At 56.3% G+C, this 12013-nt stretch overlaps 1 protein-coding gene across 2 annotated transcripts in view; it reads left to right on the top strand.

The window, feature by feature from the left end:
• Window positions 1-12013, top strand: part of SCAP (SREBF chaperone) — a gene marked incomplete at its 5' end in the record, with an annotated part of 38856 nt that overhangs the window by 21894 nt on the left and 4949 nt on the right. For both annotated transcript variants that reach the window (XM_079713725.1, XM_079713726.1), the window contains 10 exons: window positions 2836-2993; window positions 3808-4028; window positions 4215-4320; window positions 5153-5325; window positions 5723-5849; window positions 7268-7380; window positions 8398-8492; window positions 10357-10455; window positions 10617-10835; window positions 11546-11922. In XM_079713725.1, coding sequence (XP_079569851.1) covers window positions 2836-2993; window positions 3808-4028; window positions 4215-4320; window positions 5153-5325; window positions 5723-5849; window positions 7268-7380; window positions 8398-8492; window positions 10357-10455; window positions 10617-10835; window positions 11546-11922 — 1688 coding nt within the window. The remainder of the gene's footprint in view (window positions 1-2835; window positions 2994-3807; window positions 4029-4214; window positions 4321-5152; window positions 5326-5722; window positions 5850-7267; window positions 7381-8397; window positions 8493-10356; window positions 10456-10616; window positions 10836-11545; window positions 11923-12013) is intronic.

Here is a 12013-nt window from a genome sequence, read left to right on the forward strand (position 1 = left end):
AGGAGCAGCCCTCAACCAATAACTGTAGGAGTTGGTCTGTAACCTCAGCTGTCTTCCTTTATGTGGGATAACTCCGCTAAATCCAGTTATCCACAGAGGATGCTTGCTCAGTAGCACACGCTTTGTGGGCTGCCTTCCCTTCCCTGCTCCTGTACCTACTCCCCTCCCTGTGTTTCCTCCACCTCCCAAGGAAACTACTTGTCTAAGGGCCTGCTGCTGGGGGAACCCAAACTAAGATAGTGAATGACAAGAGTTAGGCTCATGCCTGTAAATAAACCACCATAAGAAAATTTTGATGCTCAGAAGAGGGAGTTTGAGGGTACATGTATTGGACGATGAGTTTGATACAGTCATATTAAATGACTAACCCAAGATCTTGAAAAGAGCTGGACAGGTGTGGAATAGCTGCTTGGAAAGTTCAGTTGGAAATCTGGGAGGTGAATAAGAGCCGGCCAGCAGAGGGAGGTCCAGCCAAGGCCGGAGAGCGTGGCTGTGCCGTAGGCTCTCTTCTACGTGGTTTTTGTCTGGTAAGGCTTACCAGCTGAGGAGTGAAAACAAATGAGCAGTGGATTTTACCCGGGGCTGGTGGAAGGTCAAAGGAAAAAGAGGTGTCTAGGGCATAGGGGTTACATATTCTTATGAAAATCTGATGAAAACCATGGATCCTCTCCCCTAAAAATGATGACAGTGATAATAATAGATACACTTTTCAGAAGAAATATGAGTTAAGCAGGGTGCTCATAGAACTCCTGGAGCCATCCCTAGAGCCCAGAATGAGAGCTCTGGTTCTGAAGTATGTTCATTGTTACTTTGTTGAAATGGTGGCCTGGATGGTCCTGGGTGGGAAGGGGGCTGGATTTGGACTGGAGGGCCAAGGAGCTGTCCTGCCTGGAAACCAAAGGTTCAGTTGCACAGGCTCAGTGGGCCTAAGGGTGGGGGTGGAGTGTGTGACGAGGGCCGTGGGCAGAGGAGATGGTACGTGCGGAGTCACAGCCTTGTGCCCAGTGGGAACAGACCTGGATCTGGAGGCTCCACGGTGCCAGCTCTACCTGGGTGATGTGCTGTGTCCTTCACAGAGTTTGAGGATGATCCCCTGGGTATCGCTCTCCTTGTAGAGCTGTGGGTCTCTGGGCAGCTCCGTCCATACTCAGGCCTGTGTGGTGTGTTGAGTTGATGAGCTGCTGTTTGGGTCAGGACCTGTGGCAGTCAGTTCTGTCTAGGTACCTCTCTACCTCCTGGCAGCTTCTAGTGGGCTGAGTCTGCTGCAGAAGACTAAGTGGGTGAGGACTTCTGTCCCCAGAGCCTTTCATAAATACACACTTCACAAAGGCTCAGATGGGTACCTGGGGTTGTTCCTTTGCGCCCAGGGGCTCAGGGGCCCAGGAGATGTTAACTTGCTGTGTGTGCTCAGCATCTTAACCCTAGCTCGTGCCACAGCCTGGAGTACGGCATCACTGAGTGGCTAGGTGGCCTGCCTTTCATCTACACACCTGCCCTTCAGAGTTCCTGATTGCGGCACGGGCTTCAGGACAGTCCCCTCGTCCCTCGGCTCCTCCAGCCTGCTCTTGACAGTGCCTCACGCCTGTGGGCGCAAAGTCCCTGTCTCTAGGTGGGTTGCCCCTCCCTCTCAGAGATAGTCAGGGGCTTTTGTTTGTCAACTGGTTAAAATCCAGACGGCTCAGTCAGGTGTCATCCTGGCCACCTCTCATTCTTACTGTGATTTCCATTATTACCCGCCAGGACCCCTCTGTGCTGTCCAGGCTGCTCCTCAGAGGCCCTCACTGCCCCTCTTCCACCAACCCTTCCCCGCCTCCAGTCAGCTCCTCTCCAGCCACAACTCCGCTGCAGCTAGTCCAGTACCTCGTTTTGGGGGTGCTCCTTGACACATCCGTCGCTGGAAGTCATTCCTCGCCTATTACATGTGTGTCACTTTTGTCACTTAAGTGCATATTAGCTCTTTAAGGATAGATGGCAGGTTCTAGTGAGAAAAGTGTGGTGTTCAACGAGGAGACCTGGGTTTGAATCCTCACACCATCCTTCTTGAGTCCTGAAACCCTAGCGAGTCACTTTGCTTCTCATAGGACTGTTTTGGGGGTCAGTGAGACGATGTGCCACACCTGTTATTGCTAGTGTTTCCATCGGCACTTAAGTCTCTGCATGTGCTGTTTATGTGTGTGTGTGCACGTGCGTGTGCTTGTGTGCAAATCGTAGTGATGCTGCAGGGTGAATGTCATTATCTCCCTTTCACTGAGGAAATTGAAATCCAGAGAAGTCAAAAACATTTCCAAGGCCATACAGTTGGAGAGTAGAGATTTAGAACTGGGTCTATTGAGCTTCAAAAACCAGCGACCTGCAAGTGGCCAAACCAGGATCGGCAAGATAGGCTACACCCTTTGGGGAGCTTATGGCCTATTGCAGGGTCAGCAGGCATTTTGCATCAAGGGCTAGATAGTACAGGTTTTGTTTAGGTTTTGTGGGTCATGCCACCTGTCGTGAACACTCACCTCTCATTGTTGCATGAAAGCGGAACAGTGCAGAAGGGGTGGGTATGGCTGTGTTCCAGGAAAACTTTATTTAGAAAAACAGGTGCCAGGCTCAATTTATGGCCTGTGGCCATAGTTTGGCAACCCCTATTCTATTGGAAAATGTGTAGGAAAGTGGTCCATTAAGTGGTAAGAGGTTCCTTTGGACATCTTCATTTTTGAAGGCCTGTCCTGTTGGCCCCGCATTGCTTTGCCCGTAGTAGGTGCTCAGTAAATGCTTCCTGAGTACAGGCCATGTTTCTCCCTCTTGTGCTGAGCTGACCTTTCTAACCCTCCCCCATTTCTTCTGCAGTATGTGGGTGCCCCGGTGGCTTATATCCAACAGATATTTGTGAAGTCTTCAGTATCTCCCTGGCACAAGAACCTCCTGGCAGTAGATGTGTTCCGCTCACCTCTGTCCCGGGCATTCCAGCTGGTGGAGGAGATCCGGAACCATGTGCTGAGAGACAGGTATCCCTCCCTGGGACCGCAGCCTCCCTGATCCAGCTCTGTATTGAAGGGAGGGAGCAGCCCTCAGTGTAAGTCCATTGAGCCAGCCAGCTCTGTGGAAGGTGAACAAGTGAGAAAGAGGTGGGTGGGCTCACTTTGCTTTTCTCAGGACGCTTGTGGGTACACTGTGGCTGTGTTCCCCTTGGACCTGTGCAGATGGCACAGGTAGAGCCCTGAGCTTCATCGCCAGGTCTCAGACAGACTAGGTATCCACTGGGCCAACCCTGTGACAAGCTGAGGTCTGTTTGACTCGTGACCCAGAGGGCTCACTGCCTAGGGGTTGTGAGATGTGAATCTAATGGTGGTGGCCATTCTGACAAGAAGCAAGCTGTCCCTGGGGGTACACTTCTGAAATCCCAGCCCACCAGTGATTCTCTGGAGTGTGCTGACTTTGTAAGCTGCCTCACTGCTGGGTTTTAGTTAGCTGAGGGCTTTGACAGGCATTTTGGTGAACAAGACAAAGCCCTTGATTTTCACCCTATCCCCTCTGCCTGCTGAACTGGCCAAGGTATTCTAGTGAGTGGGGCTGTGCACACTCCCAGATCTTGCTTCTCCTCGGAGGTGATGGGCTTTTGGGGTCCACATGCACTTTGAAGGTCAGACAGCCACATGGTTTGGTTGTTGACCACCTGGAAGAACCTCTCCTGCTGCCCTGGTCCTCAGGCTCTTTGAGATACCAGGCATCTGGGAGCCTGATGACGGAGACCTCGTAAGCGCAGTGGGCCTATCCTGTGCTGGCAGACACAGCAGGTGCCTCGTCCTGTCTCCCGCACAGCTCCGGGACCAGGAGCCTGGAGGAGGTATGCCTGCAGGTGACCGACCTGCTGCCAGGCCTCAGGAAGCTCCGGAACCTCCTCCCTGAGCATGGATGCCTGCTGCTGTCCCCTGGGAACTTCTGGCAGAATGACCGGGAACACTTCCATGCTGATCCTGACATCATCGGAACCATCCATCAGCACGAACCTAAAACCCTGCAGACCTCAGCCACGCTCAAAGGTACCCCCAGGGCAGGTTCCTTGAGAACCCGCCAGAGGGCCTGTTGGTCACCATGTCCTCTTTGATGGCTTGCTCTAGCAGATCAGGGGTTACCGCTAGTTTCCAAAGATGGGGGTGGAGAGGGGTCCTGGTGTCTCTACAGTAGCTGCCGTTCCTTTGTCAGCACCTGCTGTGTTCTGCCTGCAGACTTGCTGTTCGGTGTCCCTGGAAAGTACAGCGGAGTGAGCCTTTACACCAGGAAGAGGCTGGTCTCGTATACCATCACCCTGGTCTTCCAGCACTATGATGCCAAGTAAGGCCATCAACGCTCAGGGCTCCTGACGGGGCTGTGGAATGACAGGAGGCTTTGACTAGTCCTTGTTCTGGTTAAAGTGTCCAGAATGCCCCCTGGGAACTTGGAGTTCTCAGGCCTCCTATAGAAATGTTTATATCCCTTAGGCTGAAGGGTGCTGTCTGCTGACACTTGAGTGGGATGACCTGACAGCTGGTTAAGAATACGGGGCGATGAAAAAAAAAAAAAATAGAATAAGGGACTCTGGGACTTCCCTGGCGGTCCAGTGGTTAAGACTCCGCACTCCCAATTCCAGGGGCGGGGGTGGCGTGGGTTTGATCCCTGGTCGGGGAACTAAGATCCTGCATTCTGCACTGCATGGCCAAAAAAATTAAAAAAAAGAATAAGGGACGAAGGCAGGGCTGGCACATTCAGTGTCCTGGTGCCTCCAGTGGTCTCTCTTGAGCCTAGGGCAGGGGTCCCCAGCTGGTTACTACTGAGCCCCATGTGACCTCAGAACCTTCCCAGCAGACCGCTGCAGATAGCTCCCAGCAAGGGCCCGTAGGATGCTGCTGATCGGCTGTCCTGGGCCTTTGGCAGTCGGAGCGGGGTGATAGGTTGGGAATGGGGTGCTGAGGGGGAGGTCCTGAGACACCTTTGCCAACTTTTTAATTCTTCCAACCCCCCACTCCCACCCCATGCTGGAGACTGGAGGGAAGGTTAGACACCACAGAGAAGCTCCCTCCAACACAGGGGGAGGAAGGAAGCCCCGACAGACCTTCCTTTCAGGGACTGTCTGTGTCCCCTGGACCAAGAGGTACAGTCCATCTACCCCACCCCACTCCATGACCAGGTTTCTGGGCAGCCTGCGGGCCCGCCTGATGCTCCTGCACCCCAGCCCCAACTGCAGCCTTCGGGCAGAGAGCCTGGTCCACGTGCACTTCAAGGAGGAGATTGGCATCGCTGAGCTCATCCCCCTTGTGACCACCTACATCATCTTGTTTGCCTACATCTACTTCTCCACGCGTAGGTCCATGGCAAGGAGGCTGGGGCTTTCTCTGAGCTAATATGGGCATTTCCAGATCACCCCCTTCCCTGCCTGTGCAGGTGGCCCAGGCAGAGATGTAGAACGTGCTTGGTGGTTACAAAAGCTGGGGCTTCACCACCCCCACAGAGTCTCAGGGGCTTGGGTGGGTCCAGGGCGCCTCTTACTTCTCAAGAGAAGTCCCTTCTTGGGTAAGGGTTCCCAAAGGGCACGCTACGCCCCTGAGACTGGGAAGTGTACACCTTCTTTGGTCAAACCGGGGCCTTCCCTTCCTCAACTGTCAGGGCACGCTCCCCTCCTAGGAGCTCAGTTTAGAAGGGCCTGTGTGTGCCAGGCTCTGGGGAGATGCTATCCTGACGTGCCTTCTCTGCCCTCCAGGCAAGATCGACATGGTCAAGTCCAAGTGGGGGCTGGCGCTGGCCGCCGTGGTCACAGTACTCAGCTCGCTGCTCATGTCGGTGGGGCTCTGCACGCTCTTCGGCCTGACGCCCACCCTCAACGGCGGGTAGGTCCCGAGCAGGCTCCACTGGGTGGCAGGGTGGGACCGCAGGCAGGAGGACCTTGCACCTCTGGGCACTTGGCCTCCCCTGCACTGGACACTTGCTGTTACCCCATATTCTCACATGGTTATTTTGACATTTAAGAGGTACATTTTTTTCCTCTTTAAGTTACCTGATTTGTGTTCATACATATGTATGTACATAGTATATCTATATTTACATATAATACACATATAGTTATGTGCATGTATGTACGTTCATGTGTAGATTTCTGTGTGTGTATATGGGGTAGGTATTTATATATGCATATATGTATGTTTATGCATATATATGGGTATGTATTGTATGTGTGTATAGGGTATATGGGGGTGTATGTGTGTATTTGTATATTATGTATACACGTGCAAATTGCTTCTTGATGGCTTAAGCCATAGATGGGTGTGACAGAGAAGGTACATTTCTTCCTTTCTTACTATTAAAACATTTAAATGCCTAATAAAATAGGTAACGTTAGAGTGAGCTTTTTAAAAGACATAGGACATAAACACATTCTAATTTGTCACCTTTCCACGGTTTGCTTTCCCTGCCATTTCTCTCTGAAACTTGGTCTGAAAACCCTTCCCTGGGTGTGTCCTTGGGCTTCAGTCTCCTCAGCTTTGCTGGGCCCCACTTGCCTGTCCGTTAGCGAGTACTGCCAGTTGGCCTGTGCCCTGCCTTGGCTTGTCAGACTGGTCTCAGGAACAGCGATTTTGTGTTTTCTGTTACCTTCCTTGCTCAGAGAACTGCTTCCTTTCCTAAAGGTGATGGTGCTAAACACCCCCTCCCGCCAGAGCTGTCTGCTGTGCCCTCAGAGCCCCCCACTTCCACTGCTCTCCAGTGGAGACCCCAGTGAGGTTTGCCTCGGCTGGTGTTCTTTGTGCCTAGACTTCCCTCATAGACCGTTACTGGTAGTGGGAGCCTCTAGTCTCAGAGAGCTATAGGAGAATTTTCTTTAGAAACAATTGCTCGTCTCCAAACACAGCTTCTCCACAGAGGCGAGTAGGGCTTTAGGCTGGTCTCCTTCCCCTTCCATTTTGTCCTGATGGCTTGTCTGGGTGGTCTCTGGCCAGTGTGGGAGTCTGGTGTGGGGAGGCCCCGAGAGCTGTGCTCTGGCAGCTGGGCAGCCCAGGGGCCTCTCTCCGCTGTGCTGGATGGATGGAGATGGGGGTGGTCGCTCTCTCCCCGCACAGCTTCGAAGCTGAGAGCTGTGCAGACAGAGGCCCTCCTGGGATGGGGGTCGGTCTTGTGCTGTGCAAGTCGCTCAGCAGCCCCCACTGTAGGGTGCCAACCCCACAGCCCCCCGGGACCCAAACCCGTTGAGAACCAGCTGTGTGTCGGGGGCCCTCCTCAGTGCACTGCTCACCCTGTCCCTCTCTGTCCCCAGTGAGATTTTCCCCTACCTTGTGGTGGTCATTGGGCTCGAGAACGTGTTGGTGCTCACCAAGTCAGTGGTCTCCACCCCAGTGGACCTCGAGGTGAAGCTGCGCATCGCCCAAGGTAACAGGTGGGGAGTGCGGGGTGCACTAGGGCAGGGGAGGGGGGCTGTGCTACGTCTTCCGGCTGAGGAAACGGGGAGCCCAGGAGCCTCCCTTGCTGTGGCCTCCAGCGTCCCATGGCAGCTTGTTAGCATGAACCCTGAGGAACCGTGGAGTCACCAGGCCATGCTTCGTCCTGGTTCATGTGTCAGTCAGAAAGCAGACCAGACTCTGCTGCGGGGCTCATATGTTTGACCCTTCGTCAGGCTGGCACCTGGTCTTTCCTCCTGCCTCACTCCATCACATGAGGCCCAGGCCCCTGAAGCTGGTCACCTCAGAGACGCTGCCTCCACAGCTGTCAGGAAAGCCCCCCGTGGCCTCCATGGCAGGAGCTGGGGATCTGGGGTTCTGGCGAAAGCGAGAAAAGAGCCTGGAGGTCTGAACTCTTGCACCTCCTTGTCCTTCTCACCCCCTATCTGTGGGAGCAGGGCTGGGGGCAGGCTGTTCACTCAGCAAACCTCTGTGAGCTTCTGTGAGAGGCCAGGCTCTGCACTAGATGTAGGGTTCTGAGGAGACTAGGGGAAATGGCCGCTGTCCACTAGACGCTCAGAGCTTTAAACGTGAGACTGTGTGATAGCCTGGGGCCCAGGGAGGGGCTGAGGTAGAACACAGCGACCTCCTCTGTCCCTCGAGCCATTCTCCCACGTGCAGACAGACCACGCACACCCGACGAGGACAGCATGTGAGGCTGGATGTGCCAGCTTTGGGGTCACTTGGCTCTCTTCTTGGGTTTGCTCAACTCACACCTTGCTTCTCCCTTCCTCTGATGGTTGTAGCTCTCCCCTGGACCCTCCAAACCCTCCTTCCCTGCAGCAGCTGTGACAGCAGCACCTTGGAGCCCGGGCACTGGCAGGGTCCTGAGGGTTGGGGCGCTTTGGTGGAATGGCTGCCTCAGAAGGCTCCCCATGTGGTTGTGTGCAGACACGTAGTGGACAGCGGTCACGTGCTGGCCCCATGGTCCTGTTGTCGTCCTCTGCAGGCCTAAGCAATGAGAGCTGGTCCATCATGAAGAACATGGCCACAGAGCTGGGCATCATTCTCATTGGCTACTTTACCCTTGTGCCTGCCATCCAGGTAAGGCCCCCTCCAGGGCTGTAGCTTAGGTGAGCATGGAGCGACTGCTGTTTCCCCAGCTGTGTGGGGCACTCCCCCTCTACAATGCCACCCTCACCTATGAGGTGGGCCCTCTGCTGGCAAGATGGCTGTCACCATGCACAGGGTGGTCCTGGCGTAGCTGGTTCAGGAGGAGGACTCAGTGAGCCGAGGCTGGGCCATGGGATTGAGCTCCCAGCCTGGCAGCCTCTGCCTTTGACCCTGTCCTTGCCCCTCGCTGCCTGTCTCTCATTCACCCAAGTGGCAGGAGGGGGCTTGGTGGGTGCAGCAGAGGCTGGCTGCCCGCTGTGCAGTCCAGCCAGACCTCGTTTCCCAGTTCTCAGGCAGAACACGGTGGGGCCCCTGAACTGGGCCCTTCCTGCCTTTCCTGACCCGAGCCCTGACCCACCCTTGCAGCCTCTGAACACATGGCCCGCACCCTGGGAGGGCCACCAGCCATTGCCCAGAGCCCTGGCCCAGCCGTGGGGCTGTGAGCAGAGGTGGGGGTGGACCCACGCTGAGTCAGAAGCCCAGACTGTTGCTGCCGGTTCCAGGACGAGGTTTGCGAAGGGAGTGAAGAGCCATCCCCTCCCCGTCCTTCCCCACAGCATGCAGGCCTGCTGAAGTTTGGGGATGAGCTGAGACCACAGGGGTCCCAGGCTCCCACCCCGCCAGAGGGCGTCTGCAGGACGCGGGCAGTCTTGGGACATTAGAGCTGACATGACCATGGTGCCACCATGTGCTCCATCCTTCATCTTACCCCACATTTGAGTAGAAGCCATGGTGATGTGCCAGAGGTTGCAACAAGGGCAGGGGAGAAAAACTTAAATCTGAGAAAATTCCATCTATCCACAGGGCTTGGGGAGCCGAGAGACCACCCCTTTTCAGTTTCAGGGCAGAATTAATTCCCCCCCGAGCTCTTCCCTTCCTTTCATTGGTCCAGTGTGGTCACTGGCCAGGAATATTTCTTTTTTTCTTTCTTTTTTTTTTTTTTTGCGGTATGTGGGCCTCTCACTGTTGTGGCCTCTCCCGTTGCGGAGCACAGGCTCCGGACGCGCAGGCTCAGCGGCCATGGCTCACGGGCCCAGCCGCTTCACGGCATATGGGATCTTCCCGGACCGGGGCACGAACCCGTGTCCCCTGCATCGGCAGGCGGACTCTCAACCACTGCGCCACCAGGGAAGCCCTGCCAGGAATATTTCTGAGAGCCCCCCAAACCAGGCCAGGCTTGGGCTCTAGGTAGGTGTTGGTCCGTGGCACGTGAGCAGGGCCAGGGGCTCAGTCAGGGAGGGCTTTTTGGGTAGCAGGCCGGTGGGGCTCAGAACTTTCCAAGTTGGGGCTTCCCTGGTGGCACAGTGGTTGAGAGTCCGCCTGCCGACGCAGGGGACACGGGTTCGTGCCCCGGTCCGGGAGGATCCCGCGTGCCGCGGAGCGGCTGGGCCCGTGAGCCATGGCCGCTGAGCCTGCACGTCTGGAGCCTGTGCTCCGCGGCGGGAGGGGCCACAGCAGTGAGAGGCCCGCGTACTGCAGAAAAAAAAAAAAAAAGAACTTTCCAAGTTGGGTCAAGGCACCTCACCTCCAAGTTCAGGCATCAGCCTTCTCTGGGTAAAGGGGTGTGTGTGTTGGGGGGGGGTCTCTGCTGCCCCCTTGTGGGGAGGGAGGGAGCTGCTGCATTTTCCTCTTCGGCTGCTCCCAGATTTCAGAACTACCAGCATCTCTTTTCTTTCTCTCTGCTGTGCCTTGCCTGAAACTGCCCTACAGATTCCGAGGTGCCTGCAGGCACGGAACTGGTTCTCTAGGTGCTGGACCGTGAGGTCATGGTGTCCCCTCATCTGCTTAATTCCAGGAGTTCTGTCTTTTTGCTGTCGTGGGCCTGGTGTCTGACTTCTTCCTTCAGATGCTGTTTTTCACCACTGTCCTGTCCATTGACATTCGCCGGATGGAGGTAGGACTGGGCTGAGCCCTGCCCACCCACCTCCTCCGCATCCCTGGCTGTGCTCAGGGGATCTCTGGGTGAGACAGGGGCAGGCCTCGGGGAGGGCAGCAGCCCAGTGCGGGCAGCCTCTGGACAGCAGCTTTGGGCCCTGACCACTGCACCCCCAACAGCTAGCGGACCTGAACAAGCGGCTGCCTCCTGAGGCCTGCCTGCCCCCAGCTAAGCCGGCGGGGCGGCCAGCACGCTTCGAGCGGCAGCTGGCTGTGCGGCCGTCCACACCCCACACCATCACACTGCAACCGTCCTCCTTCCGAAACCTGCGGCTCCCCAAGAGGCTGCGTGTCGTCTACTTCCTGGCCCGAACCCGCCTGGCACAGCGCCTCATCATGGTACCTGCCACCCCTGCCCGAGGGCCAGCGCTCAAGTCCCTCTTGCATTTTGCATTTGTCTTGGAGGTGGGGGGTGCCCCTCAGGCCTTCCTGACTTTGGGAAGCCACCCACTCTACCCTCCTGCCCAGACCCTGGTGGTTTCTGAGGTGATAAGCCTATCTTTGGAGAGGTAGCCAAGGTTATTAGGGAGAGGAGTCGTCTCCCCAGGGTGACCCAGGACGGGGTGCCCTGGGATGGAGCCACCACGGTTGCCCGAGTCAGGGTTCACTGTGCAGGCATCAGAAAATGCTGGGCTGGGCAGAGGGGAGAAGGAGCAGGGCTGGCCGCTGGTCAGTGGGCCTCTCCTAAGGAGTTGAAGTGAGATGGCAGCGAGGCTGAGGCCCTCTGAGGACTAGGACCCGTGGTGTCTATGGAGCAGGTCATGCAGCTGGTCCCTCTGGCCATGCTGACCATGGGAAAGGTAGCAGCTTTCTGGCCCAAGCTGAGATGGGGTTTGGGGATGGGAAAGTTCTGTAACAAACCTAAGGGTGCACCTCTGTTTCCAGGCCAGGAGTCCCAAACCCTGACCATGGAAAGGGAACTAGGTCCCTCTGGGGGGCAGTTGGCCCCCAGTCATAGTGGGAGGACTTGGGGAGGCAGGAGGGAAGGACAGGTTGGGGCTGCCCGTTCCTCCCAGAGGTCCTGCTGAGCACCCGATGCCCCACTGCAGGCTGGCACCGTTGTCTGGATTGGCATCCTGGTGTACACAGACCCAGCAGGGCTGCGCACATACCTCACTGCCCAGGTGACAGAGCAGAGCCCTCTGGGTGAGGGTGCCCTGGCTTCCATGCCTGTGCCTAGTGGTGTGCTGCCTGCCAGCCACCCGGACCCCGCCTTCTCCATCTTCCCACCGGGCACCTCTAAGTTACCCGAGAACCAGACATTGCCAGGGGAGCTGCCCGAGCCTGGGGCTCCGGCTGAGGGCGTCCATGACAGCCCAGCCCCAGAGGTAACCTGGGGGACTGAGGATGAGGAACTTTGGAGGAAGTTGTCCTTCCGCCACTGGCCAACGCTCTTCAGCTACTACAACATCACGCTGGCCAAGAGGTGAGTTGGGCTGTGCCAGGTCCCACCTCCCCACCTGGCGATGTCAGCTCGCTGTCCCCAGAGCATCCCTTCCCTTTAGGAGGGAGATCCT

This window comes from Hyperoodon ampullatus (genome assembly GCF_949752795.1).
Source record: "Hyperoodon ampullatus genome assembly, chromosome: 10".
In the NCBI taxonomy this organism is placed as follows: domain Eukaryota; kingdom Metazoa; phylum Chordata; class Mammalia; order Artiodactyla; family Ziphiidae; genus Hyperoodon; species Hyperoodon ampullatus.